General features: G+C 41.6%; 1 protein-coding gene across 4 annotated transcripts in view; it reads right to left on the bottom strand.

Moving 5' to 3' along the window:
* The window catches only part of gbf1 (golgi brefeldin A resistant guanine nucleotide exchange factor 1), a 124069-nt gene that overhangs the window by 39991 nt on the left and 69168 nt on the right, over positions 1-14910 (bottom strand). For 2 of the 4 annotated variants that reach the window (XM_080739910.1, XM_080739912.1), the window contains exons 9-18: positions 13406-13553; positions 9797-10020; positions 6690-6861; positions 5300-5511; positions 3948-4046; positions 3618-3812; positions 3186-3378; positions 2438-2578; positions 2220-2308; positions 1278-1480 (exon numbers count right to left, since the gene is read on the bottom strand). In XM_080739910.1, coding sequence (XP_080596036.1) covers positions 1278-1480; positions 2220-2308; positions 2438-2578; positions 3186-3378; positions 3618-3812; positions 3948-4046; positions 5300-5511; positions 6690-6861; positions 9797-10020; positions 13406-13553 — 1676 coding nt within the window. The remainder of the gene's footprint in view (positions 1-1277; positions 1481-2219; positions 2309-2437; positions 2579-3185; positions 3379-3617; positions 3813-3947; positions 4047-5299; positions 5512-6689; positions 6862-9796; positions 10021-13405; positions 13554-14910) is intronic. The other 2 variants (XM_080739911.1, XM_080739913.1) reach the window with 1 other exon arrangement.

The following is a 14910-nucleotide window of genomic DNA, read 5'->3' as shown; positions in this document are numbered from 1 at the left end:
GCGGTTCTATTGTGAAATGGCAGATCTACATGCTCACGTGGCGTTGTGAGCATGTAGATCGGCTATTTTCACAAGTTCTGCCTCTAATATTTGACAATTTGGCCAATGTTTAATTTGTCATTTTAGAGGTATTAAAAAGTCAATGTTGCACATTAAGTTAACTCATTGCATGCCAGGCCCGATAGTCCCGAGATTATTTCAATGTCTTTCCCTGCCAGGCCCGATAGTCCCGAGAATTTCCGCCATTTTGAGAAAAAAAAATGTTTTTTTCAAAAAAAAAAAAATTTCAATTTTTTTTTTGACCCCAAAAAATTTAGTAGGCATGATAGAAATCGCGAAATTGCATGTTTAACCCCCATAGCAACCCCATCTATCAAACATGGCAGCCATCTTTGTTTACATTTTAGGAAAACATAATGGCTTCTATCTCATGAATGCCTGAACGGATTTCCATTCGGATTTTTTTGTTTGAAAGCTGTGAGCAATGTGGACACACGTGGTGCATTATCTAGGCATGGGTGTGCATGATCCGTGCACTATGAATTACATGGAAGTCTATGGAGACTGGAGGCATGGTAGAGTACGAAGGTATTGTTAAATGGCGGGGAATGTGTTAAAGGACAACTTTAGTTTTTTACAACAAGGGTTCATATTTTAGATTGTAATTAAAGAATATAAAAGATGAGTGTTAAAATGATTTAATTTACTTCTTTCTATTGTTTTAGAGATTCTTATTTCAGTGGTTGGGGGCAAGCGTACAAGTGGCTAAATATGTCATTTTACAAAGAATAAGCCCATTCCCAAGATACAACGCAACCTTTCATGGTTGGATGTGACTTATGGGGACTAGAAGTGTTACTGTAAATAGCAATAGCAAGAAACTGCTGGCTTATTGTGTCTAAAAAGACATATTTAGCCACTTGTAGGCATGCCCCCATGCGTACGCATGCCCCCATGCGTACGCATGCCCTCATGCGTACGATGCCCCCATGCGTACGCATGCCTCTATGCTTACGCATGCCCCACATTTTAGCATGGTAAACACAATAAAACAATAGAACAAAGCAAACGAAAACATTTCAACACTCACTTTTTCTTTTCACTAATTAAAATCTAAAATATGAACCCTTGTTGTAAAAAAAAAAAAATTGTCCTTTAATCATCTGGTGACCCCCCCCCCCAAATAACGTGGGGACCCACCAGGTTGAGAACCACTGATCTAATGGACTGTGCTACCACCTGCACGTGGACAGAAGCTACATTATGAAGAGGCCTACTTGACAAAGCTGTCGAGCAGCTCCATGTGCTTGCGGTCACTGACAAACTCCCCGATCATCTTCTTGTCCAGCCGGGGGTTCTCTCGGAGCCACTGGGCCACCTGGTCGTTGTCCATGGGATTGGAGAGGAGGCCCTTCTCCTGCAGGAACTGGATCCCCTTTTTAGGTTTCTGGTTAAACTGCTCCGTGCCAGCGATCAGCAACTGGAGAGAGATGGAGCAGAACCCAATTAAAACGCATTTAGGCCTAGAATTATTGAATGCTTTAACCAGTGGAAAAATAGCAGATATACAAGCTCACAGCGCGGCACCGAGTGCCGCGCTGCGAGCTTGTAGATCTGCTATTTTTGGAAAAAGTTGTGAAAATGTGTGCAAATCTTTGAATATATGTATTTTCAAAGCAAACTTTTGTAACTCAAATTTTGCTTCTGGGTGGTCCCTGGAACTAGATATTTTGAGATGGGGGTCCGTGGACAAATACATATCATTTTGGAGGTCCTTCGGTGCCGCGCTGTGAGCTTGTATATCTGCTATTTTTCAATAGTTAAAGCATAAAATAATGATACACAATATGTATACCCGTTCTGAATGGGTTAAACATTTATCAAGTGAATGTGACTTATATTTATTTCATGTCTTTTAGTGAGAACTGACTTCAGTCAAGGTAAAAACTATAGCTAAATTATGCATAGTGAGACATTATTTTACCTGGGCTACACATTAAATAATGACAATACCTACTGGAAAAGCACATTAATCCCACTATAGTGTTTCAGTAGCACAAGTGTCAAAAATACCACGAATACTAAACAAATATCTTACAATCGATACCATTTCCGATGATTATAGTAGATTATAGATAGTCGATTATTTCTTTAACAGCCCTGGTGTGGACTGTGGACTGTTTCTATCAAATCTGTAGGTCATAAGAAAGACAGCATACCTTCTTCTTGGTTTTAATGTCATTCAACTCTTGGGAATTTGGGAAACTTGAAGAGAATCGTTGAGGCTTTGTTGGCGTTTTCTTCTCAGCTGAATACAAAACAAAAAGATTTCCATTAACTTCAGCATCAAGCATCTCTTTCGTTTCTCTGTGTATGATTGTCCATGCAGGTCTTGTCGACTGCATCATACAGTATGAATGTGGTGTAAAAGACTCACCAGTGTCAGTCTCCTCCTGATCCTGTCTGCCCAGTGTCATCTTCTCAGCCATCAGGTGTCCACTGGTAGGTGGACACACTGCCGCACTCTCAGTTTCTGGAACATTCTCCCCGTTGGCACTGTTCGCCAATAAAGTAGTGTCTAAAGACAAAGGGAGATAATATATTCATAAACCTTTACAAACATATCTTAAATTAAATCATGGTACATAATAGGGGTGGGCGATATGGAAAAACACAATATCACGATATTTTCCCAAGCTGTATCGCGATACACGATTTTATCATGATTCTTTTTCATGTTGGTTTTTATGTTTATTTTTTCCAAGTTACTTGACAAAAACTAGACTCTCTGGGTTCCTTTTGGGAGGTCTAAATTGAACTTTACAAGTATGTAACTCTGACAGTATACAAATGAAACCAAATGGACCCGTAAGTATACTGTCATGAGACCTTGACATTTTAAAGTTTGAGAACCGCTGATTTAGACCAAAATGCAGGTTTAAATTGAATTCTGCAATGAATCTCTGTATTAACGATTAAACAGGATTTTTTACAAGGCTCCCTCAATTGTATCACGATATATACGATACCTCTGAAAAGGCATAAGTGGAGACATTGTATCATCTCAACGATAATTATCACCATATCGCCCACTCTTAGTACATAACTGACATTGTTAAGAAGCTTGTTTTTTTTGGGGAGCTGAACAGGTCCAACACAGTCTATAAAGTTGCAGGAGAGTATACCTGTTGTTGTGTCAGTGCTGTTATGAGTTAGTCCCTCCACTTCTGCCGGCGCGGTTTCTGATTGGTCCTGCTGAACTGCGCTGTTGAGCACCTTGGCTTGGCAGTGGGCCTCGGTGCTGTCAATCACAGTCAGCAGAGCCTCTAGAGAGAGCAGGTGAGTGGTATAAAGCTGCCCGGACACTGGGAAGGCATTCTGCAGAAAGTGGAAGTGAGAAGCATACATTCTGTGAGAGTTTGAAGAGTATGGCTGACGTCAAATTCCTAGAACAAGAAAACTTCACTTAAAGCAAAATCGCTGAAATAAGGCACAAAACTGTAACCCAGTAAGTTTCTCTTGACACATTTCAGGGATTTGAACGAATCGTTCACGAGTCACTCATGAAGGACACATCACTAATGAATGAGGCATTAAAAGCCATATAACTTGTCTACCTTGGACAGCAGCTTGGTGAGGTCTTCAAACAGGTTGGAACAGTAGAAGTCACAGTCGTAGTTGATGTAGAGCTCCGTCACAAAGCTGGGGATCCTCCACAGCTGCACCAGTGCCTCTAGGGCCATCTCCTTCATCTCATAAGGCATTTTCATGTTCTCCGACGTGATGATGTCCATCAGCTTCTTCAGGTACATCTGTGGGTGGCGGACACATTATTGCTGTTCACTGTGTATTGAGATGTGCAATGAAGGACTCAAAAGATTAACTGATGCAAAGATAAAACATTATAAAACAAAACAGATACTTGAGTGACAGGATGATGTTGTTACCTCAAGCTGAAACTTGAGATGCCCTCTCATGCCCTCAAAAAGCAGGAAGCAAGCACGTAGTGAGGCAGCATACAGGTTCATGCGCTCGACACTCAGCAACTGCAACCAAGAGAGAGAGAGAGATTTAGATTAAAAATACAGATATTAACTCATTGACTGCCAAGGCACGAGTTTCACGAGTTATTACAGTACTCCCAGGCTGCCACAGCCCGAGTTTCCCGAGTTGGAAGCCATTTTAAAAAAAAAAAAAAAAAAAATATATTTTTTTTTTTTTCAAATTTAAAAAAAAAAAAAAGAAATTCTAAAAATGCCTCAAATGTATTAGGCATGATCGCAATTGCATGTTTAGCCCCGTAACAAACACATCTTTCAAAATGTCAAAAATGGCTGTTTTGTCTGACTTTGAAGGCTTGTATCTCATGAATGCCTGAACGGATTTCCAAGCGGATTTTTTTGTTTGAAAGCTGTTAAAAAGTACTACACATATGGTGCATGATCTAGGCATGGGCGTGCACGATCCGTGCACTAAAAATTGATCCGTGCACTAGAAATTTGGAAGGTGGCAGTGTTTGTTTTGTCTGACTTTGAAGGCTTCTATCTCATGAATGCCTGAACGGATTTCCAAGCGGATTTTTTTGTTTGAAAGCTGTTAAAAAGTACTACACATATGATGCATATATGGTGCATGGGCGTGCACGATCCGTGCACTAAAAATTGATCCGTGCACTAGAAATCTAGGATAGTGGCAGTCTGGTACTTGGGGGCCATCTTGAAATGGCATTCAATGAGTTAAATATATGTATGTAAATATAAATATGAGATATTGACCTCGACTGTCTAAACAATTGTGGGGCCACAAACCAACCCAAAGAAAATGCACCAGGATTCAGGTTCTACACAGCATAAAAATACCACCGCAACAATGTTCAACTCATAGTAAATTCAACAACCAGGGAGGATTAAAGTGGCACTATTTAATTCAATTCAATTTTTTGATTGAATAAGATGTTATTTTGTCCAATCTGTATGATAGAGTATGTTAATACAATATAACTTATTCAATTGGGGTAGTTGTATTTTGTCTCGCTCTTCTATTGAGACATTTAGATCATGTCAAAGACACCGACTCGGACACAAATTTGGACCAAATGGTCAAGAGATCAATTTATCCCCTGAGCAAGCAGGCAAGCACTATTACCATACGATTATATAGATCTGCTATTTTCACAATAGAACGGTGTAATACAAAATGCAATTCCTTAACTGTTAGTGCTCGTCAGGGTGGGGGGGGTCCCCAGTTTAAATATGGTTATTTTGGGGAAAAGGTTGAGAAGCACTGTTTTTTAACGGACCTGGAAGAGGTGTCTGACGAGCTCATCTTTGACCAGTCCCAGCAGTGACTGGTAGTTGCAGATGTGTGCAGACTCCAAGGCCACGGTCAGCAGCTGCAGGCCCATGTGCATCATGGCCTCCGTGTTGTGGCGGTCGTGGGGGTTGGTCAGCGAGATGAGGAAGCGGAAGAGCTCCCGCAGGCACGGCAAGCCGTACGGGATGAGGGAGGCTCCTACAAGGATGGCAAGTTAGGGATAGACATAGGGATGTAACAGTGTTCAGTTCGGTTTATCTTTCTGCACTTTTGGACAACAAATCACATGCCTGTGTTATGTACATCAGTGCACTTAGAAATAAGGCGCGATGGAGAACCGGGATGACTGGAAGCGACGATGGGGGACTCGTCTGAGGACAACCTAGACGAGAGAGATCTCAAAAAGTCCAAGGCACAGGTTGTGACCTTCATTTAATAATAATAATGGATTGCATTTTTATAGCGCTTTTCTAAGCAAGTTGCGAACTCAAAGCGCTTTACAATGGTCCATTCATTCATACATTGGGATGGGATGGCATTTGACATAATAAGGTGACCAAGATGCCGGAAAAAGGGGACAGGGAGAAGCATAATGCTTATCGAGCCCCACCCCTGGCTCAGTTTGCTTAAATAAATTGAATTGTCACAATGTTTACAGCACATTTCAAGAATACATAATTAACATGGTGTTTTTGCACACATACATACAGCATACCCTCCCACACGTGACCCCCTCTCTCTCTCTCTCTCACGCACAACTCTCTCTCTCTCTCATGTGAGAGTCAAGATAGCAAAGAGTGTCACCGTGGTGGAATGGGCGGGACAGGTCTAGCTGAAAGTAACAATAATTACAACAGAACGCAATTATCCATTGCCCAAATTGTACATTGTCGAATTTGTACACTCTCACACATGCACGCGCACACATGCGCACACACACACACACACACACACACACACACACACACACACACACACACACACACACACACACACACACACACACACACACACACACACACACACACACACACACACACAGACACACAGACAGTACGAAATACCTAAACTCCCTGTACATACATGTCTATTCAACGCTAGAAATTCTGGGCGAAACAGACGAACATTCGGTAAAAACACGCAATCTACAAGCTCCCAACAGAAGCTTGAGCTTGTAGATTGCCTATTTTCACAAAATGTTCGCCTATTATGACATGCCTGGAATATTCTACGGTTCAAGTAGTTAATAAACCATAGAGATTTGGTGTAGATATAAGAAAAAGCAGTGGGCCAAGGACAGAGCCCTGAGGGAGTTTATGTGGTTAAAGCGATGGGGGGTGGAAAGGTCTTGTGGACATAATGAAGTGGATTCTAACCATCTCTCTGTGTGGCCGGGGTGAAGCGCACTCCTCTGGGGTTGACGTAGTCCATGTCATGTACGGAAGCGCTGTCCGACTGCTCTGTGACAGACTCTCTGTCCTCCAGGACCTCAGGGATGGATTCCACTGATGCTGAATGGACCGGGTCCACCTGCTTGCCCGGCTCGGACTGGACCGGAGAGCAGAAGGAAAGAAAGAGAGAAAGTAGCACGTTAGGGCTGAGCCATATGACTTCAAATCAATATCCTGATAATTTCAAAGTTTTGCCTTGATTGTGATGAAGTTTATTTTATTTTTATTTATTTTTTAGTGAAAATAGCAGATCTACAAGCTCAAAATGTTTTGCAGTGCGATGCATTGTAAGCTTGTAGATCGGCTATTTTTGTTATTGTTGTATTGCATTGTACAACAAAGTAGAGTATAATACTGGAATAAGTCGTTAACCACACTAATTTTAAAGGACAACTTTGTTTGTTCATATGGCTAAATATGTATTTTTTAGACAATAAGAATAAGCCCATTCCCAAGATGCACCGCAATCTTTCATTGGCAGATATGACTTATGGGGGCTAGTTGTGTTACTGTAACTAGTAATAAAGTAATCGCTGGCTTATTGTATCTAAAAAGACATATTTAGCCACTTGTACGCTAAACGTGCTAAAAGAAACGACAGAACAAAGTAAATTAAAACATTTTAACACTCAACTTTTCTTTTCTCTTATTACAATCTAAAATGCAAACCCTTGTTGTAAAAAAAATAATAACTTGTCCTTTAAAAAAGCATCCTGCTGGTTTGTGAGCGTACAGATATGCTATATGAACTTTTACTGTATATAAAAAAAATGTAACGTATGAACATTTATCAACATGGAAACGAGTATGACGATTAAGCAAAAATAATTGCGATTAACTCAAATAATTGCGATAAGGTGTTTGTGACAGTTCTACTAGGTACCAGCCAGAGGGGGCTGCAGTAGATAGAGTTTATCATGATTGATTATGTATGATGTTATAGAGTAGATCCATTCTTCTTGGCAGAACTCTTTTACCACTGTCCAGAGTGATAATTGACCAGTCGCTATGCCCCTCCTAAACCTGTGCTTGCCCAATGCCACGTTAGCGACAGGTTACTAAAGCGGGTGCCTTGGCAAGCTGCCATGGCGGCGTGCAGAGGAGGAGAAGCCAGCTGTCAAAATCCCATGTTAAACCTGCCACAAACGCACGTCCAGGAAGAAAATAATAGCCTATACTAAAGTCAGATTAACATACAGTAGGCTACACAAGTATTACCAGTTATATTTTCTCATGAAGTGCTCCTAAATTATTCCCGTGGGTTTGTGTAGGTCAGTGCAATCCGTTCTGTTTTTGTTTCAGTGTTTGTGACACGGAGCGAGTAGGTGGGACGTTCGCGAACGAATCGAGTCTTTTGAACGGCTCTTTGAAATGAACGATATGATTCGGTTCACAGTAGGGAGCCGTTCCTTTCTAATTAACAGTGGTGGGAAAATTACTAAATTTCTTTACTTATGTAAACATATCAATACTGCAATCAAGTTTGGAATGTTATTGTACTTGAGTAAAAGTAAAATAGTATTGGTATCAAAATGTACTTAAAGTACCAATATTAGAACCTACTCATTAGCAGAATGTCCTGTTTCACAGGTTTTCCAATGAGTAAAATGTAGAAAAATCATTTGCAAATAGCCGATCTACAAGCTCACAATGCATCGCAACGTGACACATTGTGAGCTTGTAGATCACCTATTTTCAAATGCCAGAAATGTATCCAATGGCCAAAATGTATAGGCCTATTTGGGTGGAAGTGATTTGCAAGCATAATCAAAATCTACAAAGTAACCAGTAACTAAAATGAGCCAGTATTTTGAACGGCTCTTTGAAAGGAACGGATCTCAGAGATCCGGCTCACTTCAAAAAACCATAAATCCCATCTCTATCTAGCAGCCAGACTCGCGGTACACCGATGTGCGCCGCCATGGCAGCTTGCCAAGTCAGCTGCTGTTAGTAACCTGTTGCTAACTTGGCATTGGACAAGGACGGCTTTAGGAGGGGCATAGCGACTGGTCAATTGTACTTCTGTCCATGATATCATGTTATATATAAACTTGACCACACACCACCTAATATAATTGTCTTGTCTCCTCATTTTCTCATGATTATTGATTGATCTGAATTCCACCACAGGGCTCTACTCCAGGGGTTTTCAAAGTGGGTGACAGGGCACCCTGGGGTGCCGGGACGGCAGTCCAGGGGTGCCGCGAGATCATTTGATAATATTTGGAATTTATTTGGACACTTGAAAACATATTTATTATCATTTTAAACTTGAAGAAAAAAGTTATTTTTAGTAAGTTCTAACCAAAATGGCTATTATCTCAACGTTTTCCTCGCGACATAATCACTAAAGTATCATCACGGTCAGGCAGAAACATCTGTCGCACAAAACTAGTGAAAACTAGTTTTCACTAGTTTAGAACATTTCATAGATGATAAATACAAAACGAACGGTTTTGGACATACAAGGTTTCCACCCGACAACGACGATATGCTATAAATATAAGGTGCTGGGAGAAATTATAATGTAGGGGTGCCTCGGATTAAAAAAAGTATTTATGGGGTGCCCTGAGACAAAAAAAAAAGTTTGGGAACCCCTCGCTCTACTCCACCTGTGCCTCCAGCTAGGGCTGTCACGATATGACATTTTACATGACGATTAATTGTCACTCAAATAATTGGCGATTAACAATTTAATTGTGTATTTGTCGTTGATAATTACATTTCTTTTAGGCTTTTAGGCTTTGAAGTTGCACATGGTAGATATGACACATAACCTAAATACACAAAGAAATTACTGACATATTTGACAACTTACTACTTAAAAAGAATAACATTGATAGTGGAAATAGCCGATCTATAAGCTCACAACGCGTCGCGATGCGATGCGTTGTGAGCTTGTAGATCTGCTATTTCCACTATTTCTGACATTTTTCAACATTCACGATTATGACGATTATGACAAAATAATTGCGATAATGTCAAATAATCACGATTAGACGATTATTATGTAATAATTGTGACAGCCTTACCTCCAGCCTGCTGGGCTCCGTTCCTGGCGTGGAGGCGGCAGTGCCAGGGGTGGTGGCGGCAGAGCTGCTCTGCTCCAGGTCGGTCAGGTCCTCCCTGGAGGTGGCCTTGGAGCAGGAAGTGTCCAGGCCGCTGTCTGTGGTGGTGGTGGAGGGGCCGGAGATGGAGGAGCCGGCGCTGTCCGAGGCCGTCAGGCTGGGCTGCTCGATGAACGGGACCCCACCTGCTGGGGACAGAGCCATCCGGCCATCCGGCGTCCGTGTTAGTCCAAACACAGTGCCATCAACTTAAAATACATTTAGGCCTAGAATTATTGAATGCTTTAACCAGTGAAAAATAGCAGATATACAAGCTCACAGCGCGGCACTGAGTGCCGCGCTGCGAGCTTGTAGATCTGCTATTTTTGAAAAAGGTGTGAAAATGTGTGCAAATCTTTGAATATAATGTATTTTCAAAGCGAACGTTTGTAAATCAAATTTTGCTTCTGGGTGGTCCCTGGAACTAGATATTTTGAAATGGGGGTCCGTGGCCAAATAAATATCATTTTGGGGGTCCTTCACATGAAAAGGTTTGAGAACCACTGACATAGTAGTCTCTCAAGAACAGACTAACTGAGCTCCAGGTCAAGTGAAAAGGACCTTTTCTTTGACGATGGCTGGCCAGATTGCTGACATAGAAACCTAGGTTTTTTCCAAAAATCTTAGAAGGATTCAAAAGACACTTATAGAATCGGGTCAAAATTTGAATTTTCACGATTTAAAAAAAATAGCAGATCTACAAGCTCGCAGTGCGGCTGTGAGCTTGTATATCTGCTATTTTTTTATATTTAAAGCATAAAATATTGCGTCATATTGTGTTCAGGCCTAAATGGGTTAAATACATTTTTAGACCTGAAAACAAAAAGTCTTCTAGATCCTAACAGTTTTCAGAAAAAAAAGGGGGGAAAAAACATGTTTATCTGTCAGTGGTTATCAAACGTTTTATATGTATTTGACCACAGACCCCCATCTGAAAATATTTTGTGTTGCGTTACAAATGTCTGCTTTAAAAATATATATGTTACAGTACGTTTGGGTAACTCAGTACGTTCATGGTAAGAGCGCTTGTTTTGTCGCGCTGACGTCACTCGTTTGCGACTCTCTTTCTTTATTTACTAGCCTAGCTCGGCAGTGTTTAGCCATTAGCTTACTATGCCTTACTCTAACCCTAACCCTAACCTTAACCTCAGTAAAAACTATGCCTAACCCTAACCCTAACCCTAACCCTAACCTCCGTGGGGTGAGGCGCTATCATTCCTGCCGACGCTACGTTGTTGTGGCTCAAAGCGACCGCTTGTTCCGCCCCGTGCAGCACGACGAGTGCTCCGTTTCTCGAACGTACTGTTTCTCTATCAAACCGTGACATATATACATTCAAAGATTTGCACACATTTTCAAGATTTTTCAAAAATAGCACATCTACAAGCTCACAGCGAGGCACTTGGTGCCGCGCTGTAAGCTTGTATATCTGCTATTTTTTAATAGTTAAAGCATGAAATCCGGTCTGAATGGGTTAAACACAAAACATTAGTTTTAGACAAAACCCTTTAAAAAAATCAAAGCTCGGTTCGAAGTGAAGCGGTGAACTTTTATTCTATGTGTTCCAGAGTTATGAACTCTGGAACACATAGATACATTCTTTATTCTGAATGAATGAATGAATGAATGTTTTTATCTGGAGGGCCAAATTGTCATGTGAAGCTTGACCAATTCTCAAAGTATCCAATCATCAGACCGGGACGGACACTACACACATATTCTGGACGTACGGGACAGATAAAACCTGTTCATTCTGGACTGAAATGACCATATATGGACATGAGGTGACAGACATTTTGTTTTTGATAAAACCTGTTCATTCTGGACTGAAATGACCATATATGGACATGGGACACACATTTTGTTTTTGATAAAACCTGTTCATTCTGGACTGAAATGACCATTTATGGACATGGGACACACATTTTGTTTTTGATAAAACCTGTTCATTCTGGACTGAAATGACCATATATGGACATGGGACATACAAAGCCACTCCTTGGAAGCGGCTTTCACCGCTTCAAAAATTATAAATAATAATATAATAAATATATTCAGTAATTACTAAGGTAATGGATAACCAAAATCGCTGGCAGGCTGTGAATTTTTATTTATTTATTCTGGCAGTGAATGAGATTGCACAATACAGGGATACCACTGCCCCCCAGGGTCCTAGAGGGCATGTACATTCATAGAACCTGACCTTGCATTACGCCAGGTTCCAGGAAACACTGAATGTCGAGGCAGATGCAGTGATTATTTTAAGTGTGTGTGTGTGTGCGTGTGCAGGGGTGTCGCACCAAATGTAAGCAATTTACCCCGAGTGAGAGGACATTATGCTCTGATAATGTCCTGTGTGAGGGGGTGATCGGACGAGGCGAAACCCTCACACAGGACATTATCAGAGCATAATGTCCGACCCCGAGTGGTAAATAGCTTTTCTACCACTTTTTTCCGTATACATGAAAGAAAACACATAGTTGTAACTTGCAAGGATATTAAGTTACAATCATTATTGCCTATAAAACTTCCGCGACGACAGCAAATAGTTCCACAAACAACATCTTCTACTCACCACCAGATGACGCCAACTCCATGCAGAGAAAGATGTCTAGCATACAGCTAAGCTAACGTCAGTTAGAAGGACCGTTCCGGCCGTAAATAGAGGCTGTTCGCTTCCAGAAAGGCATAGGTTCAGAGAAAAGGGGCTTTAAAGTTGGCGGATTGCATTGGATCCAAATAAATCGGCGACGTCGTACGCACGTTAGTAAACATAGGACCGCTACGACCGTCATATGTTGGTTGGGGGAAAGGTGTTCCGACTACCTCCTGAAGTCCCCGGATGTACACTGAGGCGCATTGATCTCGTCCTCACACAACTGCGGCGGTTGTTCTGCCATAACCTCCGGAATTTAGCCAATCAGAATCCAGTATTTGAACATGTGACTAGAAAAAGTGGTAGAATCTGGGCCATTCACTGCGGGGCCCCTGTGCTTTAACTATTGAAAATAGCAGATATACAAGCTCAAAGCGCTGCACCGAGTGCCGCGCTGCGAGCTTGTAGATCTGCTATTTTTTAAAAACCTATGTTTCTATGTTAGTGGAGCTCAAACCTTTTTTATGTGAAGGACCCCCAAAATGGTATGTATTTGGCCACGGAACCCCATCTCAAAATATTTAGTTCCAGATACATATTAAAAAATACATATATTCAAAGATTTGCACACATTTTCACGACTTTTTCAAAAATAGCATATCTACAAGCTCGCAGCGCGGCACTCGGTGCCGCGTTGTGAGCTTGTATATCTGCTATTTTTCAATAGCTAAAGTATGAAATAATTAAGGACCCTCCCACCACATTGGGCCCTAGTAACTCAGTCCCACTTTCCTACCCCTTGTGACACCCCTGTGCGTGTGTGTGTGCGTGGGAGAGAGAGAGAGAGAGAGAGAGAGAGAGAGAGAGAGAGAGAGAGAGAGAGAGAGAGAGAGAGAGAGAGAGAGAGAGAGAGAGAGAGAGAGAGTGTCTCGTCTCACCAGAGAGGTTGTTGTTGCTGAGTGCAGTGGGTTGAGTTTGCTCCATGTGACCAGAGGTGTTCTTCGCGGTGTGACGGGGCGGCCTCGGTGAGCGCTTCTGCTTCTTCCACTTGGACGACTCGCTCATCCCACCTGCTCGCATTTTCAACTGGAACCCAGCAAAGACACAAAAGGGCTAACATTGAACAGCGTCCTAGTGGGGATAATGTGATAATGGTGACACATGCCTGTTGTTAATGACAAAATGCAGTTAATTCTAGTAATCATAATTGCACCAGGAACACAATGCAGGGTGATGCCAGAATCACTGTTGACACGGAGAGAGAAGTCTGAGAATAACTAGTGTTACATGCACACAAGCCAAATGCAGCACAGGCTTTTGCTCTCCTGATGTGTTATCTGCAACGGTGTCAGTGGTACAGCACAATAAACTAAAATACAGTGATTACACACATCACATTTGCAAACACAATAAAGTTCCACATGACAGCTGGATGACGGACAGATGAATAATACAGCTGCATGCACCATCCCGTTTGCAAAAGCATACAGCATATGGGTGACCCCCAAAGCATATGGGTGACCCCCAAAGCGTGATATAGGCAAAACAAACAGTTATATAAAAAGGATACCTTAGATCACAAAACATTCACAAAAAAGGGGCGATGCATTGTTTCAATAATTAAACCAGTCCAGGTATCTAAAACAACTTGACTCCCTTAAGAATAAATGACAACGGAATTATATACCTATGCTCAGCACCGATACTCTACCTACTAACCAGGAATATTAAAGAATAAGTGGTGGGAGGTTAGTGGGTTGAGAATAAACGGTAAGGTAAATGTTATAGGAAAGGGACTGGGGATGGGGGTAGGTCATTCTGCAACCTGATCTCTGGAAGTCATCTTCCTTACCTGCACTCTTTTGTTTTTCCACAAGATATTGTAAGCCTCGGGAGAGAAGGGGGAGTGGGCAGGTGCCCGTGATTAGTGAGGGGCAACAAGTTAGCAGCAGTACGTACAGACCAGACACCGAAACACGCACACTGATGCATGATGGGAGAGAGACGGGGGACCCACAATGCAATGCAAACCCCACTGGGATGGCTCTTTTGGGAGGGATGAGGAAATCACTGGGGAATAAGCAGTTCATGTGGACCAGAGAGTGTAGAAGGAATGCCAGGAAAATCTGGTCCCATGGCAAGAATTGTAGGATTGGAGAAAACGGCTTTGCGTGAGAGCATATCGTCGCTGGTGGGCGGAAACCTTGTATGTCCAAGACCTTTACTTTTCTCAAAATGGAAGAAGATTATGTATCTTATGTAGATAGTAATTTCTAATTAAACTAGATGTAATCATTTCTTGTTAATACTTTTCATTGGTTCAATATTTAAAAAATTCAACAGACAGGCAGTTTTGGACGAAATCAAATAGTAATATCAACATGAAGTTGACATTTAAACACTTTCAACCTGATCTGTTGGCCATGTTATTATGAAAAACTCT

The sequence above is a fragment of the Nannobrachium achirus genome (genome assembly GCF_963921795.1).
Source record: "Nannobrachium achirus genome assembly, chromosome: 13".
In the NCBI taxonomy this organism is placed as follows: Eukaryota; Metazoa; Chordata; class Actinopteri; order Myctophiformes; family Myctophidae; genus Nannobrachium; species Nannobrachium achirus.
Note: the sequence above shows the minus strand (reverse complement) of the source record. Positions and strands in the feature narration are given on the sequence as shown.